We start from the raw sequence: 16,299 nt of genomic DNA on the forward strand, positions 1-16,299 counted from the left end.
CCTGTGTTCCATCCAATAGCTGACTGTGAGTATCCACTTCTGTGTTTGCCAGGCACTGGCATAGCCTCACAAGAGGCCGCAATAGTATACTCTTATACATTAAATAAATAATAATTAAAACGATAAAGATAAGCAATTTCAACTATAGTCTGATACCAATTTTATGTGCTATTTCTTTTAAAAAGAGAAAAGTTCCTCTAGGCATAGTCTCCCTGTGTGGCTGTAACATACTCTGAACTTGTTAGCCTGACTATGGCTCCTGAGGTAATGGCTACCATGCTCAGGAAGGAGTCTGTCATGTAGAAACAACAGGAGCTAACCACACTAAAAGAAAGTGATTGGCCTGTCTGATTCTTAATTTTGACTTTTTAAATCCTTAAATACATTGTTTTCTATGTATTGTTAATATTTGATACCCATACTTAAAGCCCTCTTTATTTTTATAAAGTCACTATATAAACTAATTTTTCAACAGATATTTTATTTGGAAGTCATATGGGGTTATTGCTTCTTAAAACAAATGAAAAACTAGAAGTCCTGTAGACTAGGATATGTGAGCTGGAGAATGGTCCCCCCTCCCTCACCTCAGCTGCCCTTTCTTTCATGAATCTACTATTTTAGATTTGTATCTTTATATTTCCAGGTTGGTAATGACTTATGGCAAAGGATCATTCATGTCTTGAGTAAAGATGGTAGAAGTGTTCTGAACCCAGGCCTCACAGGAATAGACTATAAGGATTTTTCTAAGTATACATCAAGAGCCTCTGTTATGGAATGAGCAGGTATTTAATAAGGCCAGGAATAATTGTCAAAATGTCAGGAAACAAATGGGCAATTGCTGTTGCAAAAGAATGTCATGCCTTGTTCATTGTCCATATTTAGATCAGCCTGGCTGATGGTGACACTCAGAAGCCCTTGCCACACAGGTGCAGTGCTCTTCAGCTGTTGGAAACATTCCCTCCTTCCTGCTCCCCTCCTCTTACAGAATCAGGCCGTTTAATCCCACTAATGTTAGAGGTGGATTTGCACATTTGAGTATCTATATATATAAAGTATATCTATGTAAAGTATCTATGTAGAATATGTATATATACGTTTTGGTAATTTACATAGTTGCATTTTACTGCTTAGATGACTTAAAGTTTTCTTAGGACCTAGTTTAAGGTCATAGAGTGGTGTGGGATTTGTTGTCCTCTGTGTGTGTGTGTGTGTGTGTGTGTGTGTGTGTGTGTGTGTGTGTGTGTTTTCTTCAAGGCAGGGTTTCTCCATGTAGCCCTGGCTAGCTTCAAACTCAGCCCCCTTTGTCTGTCTCCTGAGTGCTAGGATTAAAGGTGGGCACTGCACTGCCATGTCCGGGCTAGTTCACAGAGCTTTAGAACTGAGAAAGGCTGCTCTTGAAAGCCCATGACTGGAGAGTCTGCTCTGTTTACTGAACTGAGAGGAGGGCTTATCTTTATTCTTAACTCCTGTAACTAAGCCGGACAAGTAGCATAGAACAGTTTAATGTCTTGCTTTGCAAGATAAAGCTAAGTGATCCATCACAGTACTGAGAAGTTACAGCTTTTACAAACTCAGAAAAGCAGTCTTGAGAACGTGGTGCTTTTGTGCAGAGAAAGGCTGTGACTGATTCTTCGAATGATAGTCCTGTGACACACTACTGATACATCCATCTCCTTGTGTGTAGTTGAGAACTGGTTTTGAGAGGTTCTAAGAACCTACAGTGTATCTCCAGCAGCAGTGTTCTAGTCATTTATCTGTTGGTTTTGATGTGTTCTATTATAAGGAGTTAAAGCTTAGTAACTCAGCATCTGAAAGTACAAGAGAAAAATGCTCTTTGGTTTTTAGAAATAGAAAATACTTCAGTTTTTATGGTTTTTATAATAAGAAGTATATAGCCTTTGGAGTCAGACATAAATAGATTTTAATTTTGTTGGGAATTTTGTTAACAAAATTTATGCACATTTATCTCAAGGAGGTAACCTAACTTTTTATGGGTCAATGTTTGTGAACAAAAATGTAGATATAATCTCTAAAACAGTGGTGTTGGGCTGGTGAGATGGCTCAGCGGGTAAGAGCACCCACAAATAATAATCAAATCCCAGCAACCACATGGTGGCTCACAACCATCCTTAACGAGATCTGACTCCCTCTTCTGGGACAGCTACAGTGTACTTACATATATTAAAAAAAAATAAATCTTTAAAAAAACAAAAACAGTGGTGTTGTATTAATTGAGGCACTTTAAAATATGTGTCAACAAGCTAGCTCCCAGTACAGGAGTGCTGCAGTAATTGATGTTCCTTGAAAGGGCTGAACAATGGTCAGGTGATTGGACCTTTCTGATGTCAGTGAGAGGAGCCTTCAGCTTGTCTGGTCTTTATGTCTTTAGTACCACACTTGTCCAGGTGTTGAGTTGCTTTTGTTAGGGAAAGAAAGAAACATTACCTAGTTACATCAGACTATCTGGTTGTGAAGGTACTAAGACTGCACAGGGTCAGAGATGAGGAAAGTCGTAGTGAGCTACAGTATTCCCACATCCTTTGTGGTTGTAGCTGCAGACTTGACTCTCAAAGAGGAAAGAAATCAGAGAACATAGAGAATGAAAATTACCAGGAGAAGCAAATGTCTAGAATTTTCCTGGGAAAAATATTTTTCTATGCGCTGTGATTTACTTTAATTCAAGATGCATAGAATAGAAAACTATGAGTGCATACTGTGAAGTTGATTGCGTTGATCCAGAGAAAGCTGGAGAAAAGTATTCAGTATGCAATTGCCCATTTTTCTGGTCTTGTAAGTAGACATCTCCTTGTTACACATGCTGTTCTTTTAAATGTGAAGTGGATAACTAATGCTTCTAGTTTTCTCAGGTTTCTGCCTTGGAGTAAAATAAGAAAAACATGTTTAAGATCCCACTTGCTGACTTCCTTAACTGATCTTACAGTCTAAGTCTCTGACGGCTTTACTGTATGTCCCACGATAGGATGGTCTAACTGCACTGGCTTACTGCATTCCAGGACTGACAGACCAAACATGTAACTGTCTTCCAGCCTTTGTGTACTTGGCTGGTCTTTCTGTGACTAGCCTTCACATTTTAGAGAGTCATATGGCATGTTCTTCCAGGAGTCTATTGAAATGCTATTGGCGGGGAGGGGTTTCTCTGATTATCTTACTAAAAATAGCTTCTTTCACAATCAGGCCCTATTGTTTCTATCAGAAATACTGAGGCCTATCTGACGTGTATGGATTTTTAACATTAACTTGTTCATTGTTTCTTTGAATCTCTGTAGAAGATAAGTGCCAGGAGGGCAGGGATCATAGGTTCCTCCAGCTGACAGTGTGACACAAACCAAGACAGAGCTGGGGAGGGAGAAAGACTGAGTGAAGGGTTGCCTCTATAAGATTGTCCTGTGGGCGTGTCTGCTGGGTCAGTTTCTTGATTGCCCACTAGAGCGGTGCCCTGAGGAGTGGGGCTGGGCTGTGTATAGGAAAGATAGCTTGAGTAAGTCTGTGAGCAGCATTCCTGCAGCTCATTTCTGCTTCGGGTCCTGCCTCCACATCCTGTGGCTAAAGGATGGATGTAACCTGTAAGCCAGCAAACCCTCTCCAGGTTGCTTCTGGTCAGTCTTATCAGTCACAGCTATAGAAAGTAAATGAGGGGGGCTGGTGAGATGGCTCAGTGGGTAAGAGCACCCCACTGCTCTTCCAAAGGTCCGGAGTTCAAATCCCAGCAACCACATGGTGGCTCATAACCATCCGTAACAAGATCTGACACCCTCTTCTGGAGTGTCTGAAGACAGCTACAGTGTACTTATAACATATAACAAATAAATAAATCTTAAAAAAAAAGAAAGAAAAAAAATCTTAAAAAAAAAAAAAAAAAAAAAAANTTAAAAAAAAAAAAAAAAAAAAAAANNTNAAAAAAAAAAAAAAAAAAAAAGAAAGAAAGAAAGTAAACGAGGGCAAACACTGTGCATTCACTCAGTGCCCAGACTCACATTGCCCAGCGTGAAGCACTCAAGGGACTGATTTGTCTCTTCACTGGCACTGTGACCCCCATGGAGTCCTTTCAAAAGGTCATCAGTTTATTTGGTTAAGAATAGCATGTACTTTATAGTATCCTGACTCATAACCTGTTCATAGTAAAATACCTGTTTAGGAAAGCATAGTTGTTGGTAAATGTTTGTTGAAAGCTTTGACAAAACTATCTTTTTGAAATTGGTAACGGAAGTTTAGAGAAGGAAAATAAAAAATATATCATCTTAAATTTGCAAGCTAAAATTTAGGAAACCACTGGAAGATTTTTGAAGATCAAATTACACATTTTAGGAATTAGATCTATAGTCATTAATGTAGTTTAAAGGAAAGATAAGTCAAAGTACAAAGTACTAAGGATCTACACAAGATGAGTTTGGTATTTGAAGTGACCCAGAGAGGTCTTCGGTTATAGAAGAGGAAGCGGCTGAGCTGGGAGAATCTGAGCAAAGGCTGTGGTGTGGGCCCTGAGAAGCATAGGGAGAAGACAGCACAGTGTGGAGAGAGCTCGCAGCTGCCTCTGCCTTTGGGGGTGGGGACCACACTGGGAGTGCCTGGCATTGCTGCTGCGGGGTAAGAGTGAGGACTGGAGCTCCCTCAGGTCTTCTGAAAGAAGAGATTGGCTAAGAAGAAAGTTTTGCTGTCAGATGCCCTTGAGACATGGGTCTTTTCTACAGTTGCCACATTTCTCCAGGTCGTTAGGTAAGCCACCACTGATGAGAATCTCTGGATTTTTAAACATAGAATGCTTTTTCTCCATAAAGACCAGACAGCTTCAATTAAGAATATTGGTGTTTTAAAAACACTAAAGTGATTTGAGGAAAGGAAGATGTGTGAACATGCCTCTTCATAAATTTGAGGGCTGGCATACTGTTTAAGAACGGCTGTGCTTACGTAGAGTTGCCTTCTAAAACTTAACCATACATAAGGCTCTATTTTATTCTTACCATTCTTAATTCAATTTATTATGTGTCATTTGTTGGCATTTGAGGGGAAAAACTGAAGGGCAGAACGAATCCCCTGGCTCTTTAGATATGTCAGCTTTCTGTTTTCTCAGTCTTGAAGCACAAATTTGGAATATAAAAGGCATTAGTGGCTTTCAACATGACTGTTTTTCTGAGTTACTCCTTCTGCCTTCCCAGTCCTTCTGACAACCTCCCCAGCTTCTGTTAGAATTAACACTATTACCTTTGCAACACAGAGCAAAATAGACATACGTACATGTGGCTTTGCTTAGGTGGTGGTAAGCCTTGTCCAGCACTGACTCTACTTGTCTCCATCCATCCAGGTGTGCCTTGCACTGGTGCCTGTGTGAGCAGCTCAGAGGTCTGCAGGCTGATCTACATACACTCCGCTGTCAGACACACTCGAGTTTATAGAGCTTTATTTCAGAACGCTCAGATTTCACATTGAAGATCAATGCTATTAAAAGCGCTTTGCAATCCATGTGCTTCGATTCTTTTAACTCAGTTTTCTACTCTATTTTGAGAACTTCTGATTTTCTACTTTTCAAAAATCTTTCTTTCCCAGCATTGATACCTTTTTATACAGAAAGGTTATCTTAATGGCCATTTGAAAAATCTGATAACAGGATGTACGCTTTTTTCCATTGCTTTTTAATTGTACCTTGTCAAAATGGTCTTGTACATGAACTTTCTTAGAATCAGGCAGTTCCTGGTTCCTATGGAACTTCCTGTTTTCTCAAATAAAAATAGAAAAACCTCTCAAAGGAAATCTGGTCAGTGTGGACTACTGTATGAGAGCAGTTGGGCTTCCTTGTGCCTGGATTGTATAGTACACTGTCTGTATAAAATGAATAAGAGAGTTTTCAAGTGTCTGTGAACTTTGAGTGTGTGTGTGTGTGTGTGTGTGTGTGTGTATGTATGAGGGGGGGTCTGAGTGAGTCATGTTATATATTTAATTATAATCTGGCATCACATTCACATTTTGGGGAGATTTTAGGTAGAGAAAGATTACATGGAAAATACTGCAAATTCCCTTTATAATATTTGATTGTCAAATACTAAAATCTAATTGTTAGTTACTTTGATCTGTTTATTTTTTTTCCTTGCCATTTTTCTAGATGTTAGCAAAGAGCCAGGGTTTTTTTGTTTTGTTGTTTCCTTTTGGGTTGCTACTAGAAGTTTGAATGCTAAAAGAACTACTTAGTTTTAAAGCAACAAGTCTTGTAGAAACGTGATCTATTTAGTGATAATAAAATGGGTAGTATTTACTGAGGACATAGTGCTAGCTAGCTGCTGTTGTGCCAGGCATTTTATAGGGTCATGTAGTCACATGTCCTTACGGGATTGGACAAGGTATGTGCAATTGGTATTCCTCCTTTATAGGAACTAGCGGAGAGTGAGCAAGGCATTAGTTTAAGGAGGTATTACTTAGGACTGGTGTAGACTGGGATCATCAGTTCCTTGTATAACCCTGGTTTTCAGTTGTGGTGGCGAAAACCGTGAATTTAAAGTGAGAATGTCTAGCATAGTTGGTCTTACTTCTTTCCCGGCTTTTTATCTCCGGTTTGTTTACATTGGTTTGTGTATGTGCATTGGTGGAACCGCATGTGCTGGCTTCTCAGGGTACTTGTTTAGGATTGACGTGCTGGAGTGATGCTAATAGTTCTTTTTTCTTTCTTTTCCTTGATAGTAAAAAACCCCTTTGATGAAACATTTGGAAAAATACAAGTAAGTAAAAGATCATAATGCTTATAATGTATGATGTCATGTTTTAAATGATGAAAATACTAAAATGACTGTAAACTAAGGAAAGTAACTTGAAGGCCCTAGTAGTTTGGTCATTCTGGGTATTCCTACCTCACATTATGTCTGATGTAGAGCTGCCCCTGACAATAGAATGTTTACTACTTTTATGTAAAGACAACTGCCCCATCAAATGTGAGTGGCGTGCCATGCCTGGATCTGGCTCTCCTACCTAAAAGTATGCCTTGTGTTGTCTGAGGCCTTCGCAGGCTTTTGTTTTGTTTTCATTTTGTTTCTTTTTGGATCTTTGTTCTGTTGGTGTGATGAAGGATCAGGAAAGCAAAAAAACAAGGCTTTTAAAAGATTATTTTTCAAAGGATGATTGATATAATAAATTGAACCAAAATTTTATTTACATAAAAATACTTTTGCTTACCATAGAATAAACACTTCATATTCAGATACTTAAAGCTAAAGTGAATAGTATAGTACATAATTCTCTGCTAATTTTTCATTGTAGGAACTGACCATTATATAGATCTATATCAAAATTATTTGTTTTATTTACTAAGAGCGTATAATAAAGTGTAGTCTGAATTATTTCATATTGTTAGGACCGGGACTTTGGAATAATTCTCTTCAGTATATTCTGCAGTGAAGACATTTATTTGTAGTGAATTTGACAACGGAGTCTTTAAAATGCAATAGTGTTATAGTTGAGACTTAGTACAGTGGACTCATGGAACCTTGGAAGTAGAAAATGATTTTCTTTAGTAATTTGTAGAATTACAGATTCAGTTTAAGACTCTTGGGTTTCAGCCCAGGATTTACTTTTTGGTGTTTGATTATTGGAGCTTGAATTTTTTATCTTTTTACTTTTGAGGCAGAGAGCGTTTGTTTGTTTGTTTGTTTATGAATGAGATGGTCTTCTTGTTAAATAGGCCACCCTGGCCTTAGATTTACTATTTTCCTGTCTCAGTCTCCTTGTGCTGGGCTTACAGGTATAACCACTCTGCTTCACACTTTGGGTTTGTAACTTTCTATGAAGATAGGAATTGCCTTGTTTCAGAATAACTTAAGGATGAGGTCAGTAAAAGGGCAATGTGGCAGACAGAAGCTTGAAGCAAGCGCCAGCTGAAGGGATGAATACTTTGTCATCACGAGACATAGACGAGGGCATGAGGCGGGGATCTGAAGCGTTTGATGCAGGCTTCTTCATCACAGATCATAGTTGCATTGACAAAACTTTGTTTCTCATAGTGTGGAAGCTTGTTGTCCTTGTTTCCTGGATATGAATGTGGGGACGAAAGGGTAGATGCAACTTCATGTCTTTAGACTTCCAAGTACAGGTCACGTTCTACACCTTCTAACTGTGCCTGAGCTTGCTCTCCATGAGCGAATTCATTCAGAAATCCTGTGCTCATGAAGACTCCGCCTTGATAATCAAGGCTTTATCTCAGTGTGATAATGTCTTAGCCTTTGTCATTACTTGGAAAGGTTTATCTTAGTTGTAGTTCTTAAATTTGGATATCATTGTTTAGACTAGTTGGTAGATTGTATACACCACATCATGTTTTCTTCATAGCATCTCTACCTTCTGGTCAGATCAATATTCTAGACTTGCACGAGGCTGGCTTACTTTTTTCTCTTAAATTTTCAGAATAAAGCCAAACTCTTTTTCTTCATATCTAAGGTTCTGTGGCAGTCAGTTCTAAGCTACATTTCCTTCAGCTCACTACTGCTTATGTAAGAAGTCTAACCAGTGCTTTGATGCCTCTCTGCCTCTGCTTGTGCAGTTCCCTCTGGCTGGAATGATTGTCTCTTTTCTTATGCAGCCCAGCTCTCCTGCTGTTACACAGATGGCTTTGTTGACCTCCCTTCCTCTCTCTCCGCATTGGGCAGTCACAGTGTGACACTGCATCTGGCTTTGTGGTGGTGCTCCTGAGAATAGAAAAAACCTTGTTCATTGTGTCTCACTTTGCTCTGAGACTTCTTAACCTCATTGCATGCTTCACTTTAATGATAATTATGCACAAAGGTCATCTTGAAAGTCTAGGACAGGATGTATGTCAAAAACACACATCTCTTTAGTTATGTGATGGAGTCAGATTAAAACAAACCATGCGGGGCTGGAGGATGGCTCAGTGGCTAAAGGCGCTTGCCAGCAAACATGTCAACCCGAGTTGGAACACACATGGTGGAAAGAGAGAAACCATTCCTGTTGATTGTTCTCTGACTACAAAGAGTGTACTGGTATACCCATGTGTGTGCAACCCCATGTCTGTACATACATTAAACAGTCTCTTAAACATGAGATGTAAGCTAGCTGGAAGAAAGACAGGAACAGTCTGTGTTTGAACACAGCATGTATGCTGATACAGTATGGGATTGGAGGGGCTGCTCTGATGGTTAGAGGTGGTGTATGTGTGTGAGAACCATTTATATATCTGTGTGTGTGTGTGTGTGTGTGTGTGTGTGTCTGCAAGTGGGTGTGTGCACATCAGTGCTGGTACCCACAGAGGCCAGAGGCATCAAATCTTATGAATATAGAGTTAAGGAAGGTTGTGAGCTGCCTGACAGGGGTGTGCTGGACTTGAACTCTGGCTCTCTGGGAGAAAAGCTCAATCATTGAGCCACCTCTACAGCTCCCTGTGTCAGGTTAGTTCTCAGGAAGTAAAATACTTACAGTGATAACTTATGTTAATGGTCTTCAAATATAGTAGCTATTGTTTCCATATGCTTTGCCTTTCGCATTATATGGCTTTAACCATTTTAGCTTGATTTCCTACTTTAAAAAAATTCGTATTTCATAATTGTTTTTTAATTTTAGGAAAGTGAAAAAAATCTTTTGATGAGCACATTGTACAAACTTCATGATCGATTGGCCCAGATTGCAGGTATTATTTAGCATTCATTGTCTCCCAAACATTTCTAACATTAGCCAGTGTGTGTTGTGTCAGTAGTGGTGGTCTTGCCTAAGTACAGGCTTATATTTATCTATACAGTATTTTTCTTTAGAGATTGGAAAAAATTCATACAGATATAATCAAGGCCATTTTTCTGCTTGCTAGATATGTTAGATGTTATTTATATATATTGTGTAAATAGTAACAAATCCTGAAGGCTTAAGTAGCAATTGAATTGGATAAGCGTGATTAATTAAAATCTGTGATTATGCAGTTGTCATTTCTTAAAAGAAATAAAGTATTCTATTTTTAAATTAGATTCTTTTAATACTCTGCTCTTAAGTCTGTTACAGTGCTCAGGTATCAACACATCTGCAATATGAATAATTTAGTGAAATTATTAAATGGGTTCTTACTAAGTTTGAGATTTGCAACTTACAGTAATAGCATGCGTTTATCCAATTCATGCAAAGTATTAGCATTTTACATATAATCTGAAAGAAGTGACTTTGGATCCCTTCCTTTAAGCGATTGGGAGAACAGAAATGGAGCTTTCCAGGGCTTACAGAAGCAGACTGCTGTGTGCTTCTGGGGTCCTTGGCAGAAGTATAGGGGACAGATGTAGTGTGACTCCTGGTTAAACCGAAGTCTTTACGATCCTGATGCTCAATTCCTCTGTCTGATATATCTTGATCTTTGAGTCTGTAGTTTTACTCAGTTTTTAGTCTTAATGATTATGTGTGCAGTTCTGTGGACCTCATTAAATGCTTCTTTTGTACTGATTTGCTTTCATTCATATACTATAGCTAGTGACATTTATTTGGCATACTCTAGTACCTGGAAGTTAAGTCGAATGTATTTTATAGCTAACTTAATCCTGGATGGCACTCAATAGCAAATTGGTGAGCATAATCTCTGGTTTACCAGGTCAGGACACAAGGGTTGCTTTTTAGAGATGTAGATTTCCTCACCTAGAGTGGGTATTGGCTAGTTTTTTCCTTTGAAGTGCCTGTAGTTAATATTTTAGGCTTTGTAGATTAGACTGCCTCTGTCATTGCTATTTTACTTTGCTATTATAGCATGAAAGTAATCATAAGTCAACTAATCAACTAGTTTGACTAGACTTTATCTATGAATACCAACATTGGGCCACATTTGGGCCTTGGCTGTGTTTTGCTGACTTCGGTTCTAGACCTGTTGAATCTGAGTCTCTGGGAAGCATTATAAAGCTTGAAGACTTATTTATCCAGTAGATCCTTATCCCTTATCTAATTATGCCCATTACAGCCTGGCTTCCGGAGTAAACTAATAAGTAAAAACATACTTTCACTATAGAAAGGGTTGCCAGACAGAGTTTTACTTAGTTACTATATTTTTATGTTGCAGGTATTTTTAAACTACTTGAAAGTAATAAGGCAGCAAAAACTTAGAATTGAAATTTAGTATGAGGAAAAATACCTGTAATAACCACATGTAGCCTGGAAAAAAAAGCTTTGAATTCTCTGCAGTTATATTAAAAAAGAAAGAAGTTTCTCTAACTTTTATAGGACACCCCTTTATAACAGCTATATCTTAGTTTCTTTCACAGGTAGACATTTCTGAGGGTCATGTACTCCTGTCTGCGATGAGCATGATTATGCTCTGAAAGTAGACACGCTTAGTACGGAAGTAAGATACAATGCAATAGTAATTTAGACTTATTTGAAGCTTTGGATTATTAGCTTTAGGAATCTATGTGTAAGTTAGTAGTGAGAATTTCCTGGATGTTCCCCTTTCATGTACCTACATTGTCTTATAGTTTAGAACACAAAAGGAAGGGATTCATAGTATAGACTAAAGTTCATTTAAAAGTAGTGGTTTATGGAAGGGTAGTTGTTTGTTTACACTAGATAATTGGAATTGTTTCTATAAAATATAAGTAATGTTTATCAATGTTTATTGATATATAATTATATATGTATATAATTGTATAATTTATAAAATACTTTAAATGCTATTTCTTTATTTTGCTTAATATTGTACTTACTCCAAATTAATATGCTAATCTTTTCAGGAGATCATGAATGTGGCAGTTCTAGTCAAAGGATGCTTTCAGTCCAAGAAGCAGCTGCATATTTAAAAGTAAGCAGTGACATCAGAATTTTAATAGTCGTGTTCTTAAAGTGCACATATGTCCTTAGTACTGTCAACAGTGTTAAGCGCTGGGTTACTTTATGTACTGTGTAAGGCAGTCTCCGTGTTCTTCAGCACTCCGCGTCTGTTCCCTGCACCAGGCCCTTTCTCCCTCAGGTTAGCCTCTGTCTCTCTCCCACACTACTCCACCCACTTGTACATTTGTTTACTTGTATGTTTGGCTAGGTTCCTGTTAAGAGAGAATACTAGGGGATTTTTCTTTCTGAGATTATGGATATAAAACTGGTTGAAGTGCACTTATATCTTAAGGATGTAGAGCTAACTGCTTTTCTAGTTGTGCCTTTGTCCTGGATTATTTTGGAGGTGAATAAGTGTGTGCCATGTACTCGATACAGAAGTGCAATGAAGGGGAAGCTCTAAAGCCTCTCTTTGTAGCACCTCTTCTAACTGGGAGTCATTGAATTTGTGGAGATTCTGTGTATTGTTATTTATAATAAAGCTTATGGAATTAAAAAGTCTTAACTATTTAGTGCCATGTAAGCAGATATAAAGGAAAATGGAAATTGTTAGTATTTTTGTTTTAGAACACTGTGTATAAGAAAGTGCACATAAGTGTGTAAAGGGCTAGAGAGATGGCTCAGTGGTTAAGAGCACTGACTGCTCTTCCAGAGGTCCTGAGTTCAAATCCCAGCAACCACATAGTGGTTCCCAACCATCTGTAATGAGATCTGATGCCCTCTTCTGGTGTGTCTGAAGATAGCAGCAGAGTACTCATATAAATAAAATAAATCTTTAAACAAGACAAGACAAAGGGCCTGAAGAATACAGGTAATAGCTAGGCACTGTGCTTACAGGGCAGTTGTTGGAACCCAGTGTTTGAGGGTAGTGTGGACAAGTTAGTGAGACTTGTCTTAAAACAAGATTCAACATAAATTTCAGCACTACTAAGAAGGAGATTGAGATAGAATTAAGAGAGGTGGGCAGGGCAGCATTCAGGAAAGCAAGTGAGGTACTTGCTTTTAGTCAGACCTGCTCAGGTCAGTTATCTCAGGGAGCTAAGAAATTTGCAGGTGAGGTTTTCTGAGCTGTGACATGTCATCCTGGAACTAGGAAAGAAAATAGAAGCTTTAAGATGGAAAGTTCCATTGTGAAAGTGAAAAATGGAATTCATGACAGTCCAGTTCCATGTAAATAGCCCCATAAAGATGTGAATGCTTGCAAACTGAGATGCTGGTCCAGCCAGCTTTTAGATGGCTCTGTGGGTTCAGATGTAATTGAGTGTCATCTCTTCTACTACCCCCTTCAAATATCATGGCTTTAAAAAGGAACAGGTTCTTTCCTATTAATATTTTAAATGTACATATAGTACAATGTGGTAATTGTGTACATACTATTTTACATGTATAATCTCTATTACATTTTCATTTTAGGACTGAAACTCTATGCTCATTGCATAGTAGCCACCTATTTTTCTCTTTTAAATTCTGTCAATCACGGCTTTCTTTTCTGTATTAGTTTTGCAGTATTTAGATATGTAACTAGGCTAATTGATACTTCTCTGACTTCATTTAATGTCTTCCAAGGCTGTATGATAACATTTGATAATATTTTTCTTTTTACTTATTACACCTTTTTCATAAGATTTGAAGTAAAAAAAGCCTCAGCTTTATCCTTTTTTAATCTGATTGGGGTTTTAAATATGTTTTATTGTATGTGTGTACGTGGAGATAAGAGGAGTGGTGGGCAGAGGTTAGTGCCAGGTGTCCTCTCTCCTTTTCCACCTTAGTTTTTGGGACAGGGTCTCTAGACTGAACCTGGAGCTCACCTGTCTATCGACTAGATAGACTGGCTGGTCAGAGAACTTGAAGGACTACATGTTTTCACTGCTTCCAATTCCCCACTCACCCCTAGGACTGAGGTTTCAGAAGTATGTGGCCATGCCATCCATCCATCCATCCATCCATCATCCATTTATCATCATCCACCCACCCATCAACCTACCCACCCATCCATCATATCTATTTTACTGCTGGGGATCTGAATTTAGATCCTTATGTGTGTACTTTACCCATCAAGCTATCTTTCCTAAGACCCAATATAGTGTGTGTATGTATGTATGTATGTATGTGTATACACGTGCCTGTGCGTTAAATGTTTCTGGAGGTACAAGAGAGTGTTATATCATCTGGAGCAGGAGATATAGGTGTTATATACTGCCTGATATAGGTGCTGGGAACTGATTTTGGGCCCTTATGAAGAGCAGCAAATAAATACCCTGACCACTGAGCCATCTCCAGCCCCGTAAGATTTTTTTTTTATCTACTAAGCCTTGGGGGAGCCCCCTCTCAGAGGCGAAAGAGAGGGAGTATGAGGTGAAGAACTCTGGAAGGGGAAAACAGGAGGGGGGGCTACATTTGGAGTGTAAATAAATGAAATTATTAAAAAAAAAAAAAGAAAAGAAAAGAAAACAGAATCCCTAGAAATTGTATTTATCTGTAAATTTCTTTCAGCAAAGTTTTATGGTTTTGGTATATGTATTTTTTCATCTCCTTTAAGTTTATTCTTAAGTATTTCCTTTTTGAGGCTATTATAAACAATTTTTTTCATTTCCTGTTGAGATTCTTTGCTGTTACTATATATAGGAAACAATTGATTTTTCCATGTTGATTTTTGTACTCTTCAAGTTTGATGAATTCATTTACTCTAAGGGGACTTTTTTTGATATAGAATTTTTAGAGTTTTTTTTTTTTAAAATCTTTTTATGTGGATAATTATATCATTTGTGAAAAGTGATAACATTACTCTTTTCTATTTCAGATTTTAAAATTTCTTGGATAAGTTACTCCTGTAGACTTCCTAGTGCATGTGTTGAATAGAAGTGGTGAGCGGGACCTCTGGCCGCCTTCTTGTTTTTTGAGTTCTCCCTGTTAGGTCTGACTGCTCACTCGTGTGTGGGCCTCAGTGGGTGTGGCTCTTTGACATGGGCATCCTTTCCTTTTACTCCTGGGCATTTTTAAAACTCATTGTTAAAGGACTGTTAAGTTTTCTCATGCTTTTTCTGTAGCTATTGAAATAATCATTTGATTTAAATATTTTCATTTTCATTTTTTTTTATTGGGACTGCAGTATGAATACTACTTGTAATTAGCAGGATAGATAAGGACCCAAATAATATTGTGGTTTTTATGTTTTTTGATCTATTTAACAGAACAAAACAACAGATTTAACAGATTAAGAAAATATTGCATTGATATTTTTTTGTGTTGAAATGTCTGTGTACCATAGGACCGTGCTCTTACAGTTCTAATATGCTGTTGAAGTCCCTTTTCTGGTATTTTACTAGGGACATTTGTGTCTTTATTCATTGATGTTAGTCTGAAATTTCATGTCCCATCTATCTAACATTGAAAACAAAACCCAACATACAAAAGTCAGCTTGGGGGCTAGCAAGATGATGCATTGGATACATGCACTTGCTGCCAAGCTTGACGGCCTGAGTTCAATCCCTGGTGGAAAGAGAGTCCTCTAACTGCCACATGTGAGCCATAGGATGCTCATGGCCATGCATGCATGCATACACACACACACACACACACACACACACACACACACACACACACACACACAGAGTAAATATATAAATAAATGTTAAAAGTTTAAGAAAGTTTGGAAAAGTTCTTTTTGTTTTTAGAAGAATTTGAGTAGTAATTTTTTTCTATTGAAGTAAGAAAGAAATGAATTATTCTTTCATGCCTGCCCAGGACCACACATGTTAGTGTTCCAGCATGAATGGAGAAGGGCACATAAACCCCATACCTATTTGAATAGCTGTAGTCAATGGCTGAGGGAAGGAGAATCAGTTCTCTGCAGGAAGCCCTCAAACACTTACCCATGTTCAAGTGGTTAGTTCTAAACCCAAGCAACACTAATGGGGTTCGATAAGTCATGCATAGGCAGTTTTTAGAAGGAGAGGGCATGCGTTTTAGAGGGGTGTTTGTGGAGGGACAGGGGAAGACTTAGAGGAAGGAGAGGTAGGTATAGTGAAAATACATTGTGCTCATTTCTGAAATCCTCAAAAAAGGAAAAATATGTATTTTTCTTTGAGTGAAATGTTTGTCTTTTGGTTCTGTCCGGTTTGTAGTATTTACGTCATCATTTTCCTTAATGATCTTTATCTGTGTTCTATCCATTTTTGAAAGTTGTTTATAGCAATCTGCTATCAACAGTGGTATGCTCTCCCTCCATCCAGTCTTTAATTACTCTCTCTGTCTGTGGGTTCTCTAATGTGTATATGCCAGTATAACTGCTATATCTTCCAAGTGGATTGAGCTGCCTTGTCTATGTGACATCCTTAGGTAGTTAGCTATTCCTGTGGACTATCTCTCTCACCTATCCTTGTCAGCCTGTGTGTGTGTGCCCCTAAAGATAAAGTGGGTTTCTTTTACACATTCATCCATCCATCCAATGATTAAGGTGCTTCTATTTTTTTTTTTTGAAGTCTATTGTTGTTGTTGTTGTTT

The 16,299-nt window shown here is 38.1% G+C and overlaps 1 protein-coding gene across 2 annotated transcripts in view; it reads left to right on the forward strand.

The window, feature by feature from the left end:
* The window catches only part of Lemd3 (LEM domain containing 3), a 56,582-nt gene that overhangs the window by 21,728 nt on the left and 18,555 nt on the right, over nucleotides 1-16,299 (forward strand). For both annotated transcript variants that reach the window (XM_029542284.1, XM_021204794.2), the window contains exons 2-4: nucleotides 6,688-6,725; nucleotides 9,571-9,637; nucleotides 11,700-11,767. In XM_029542284.1, coding sequence (XP_029398144.1) covers nucleotides 6,688-6,725; nucleotides 9,571-9,637; nucleotides 11,700-11,767 — 173 coding nt within the window. The remainder of the gene's footprint in view (nucleotides 1-6,687; nucleotides 6,726-9,570; nucleotides 9,638-11,699; nucleotides 11,768-16,299) is intronic.

This window comes from Mus pahari, chromosome 9, assembly GCF_900095145.1.
Source record: "Mus pahari chromosome 9, PAHARI_EIJ_v1.1, whole genome shotgun sequence".
NCBI lineage: Eukaryota > Metazoa > Chordata > Mammalia > Rodentia > Muridae > Mus > Mus pahari.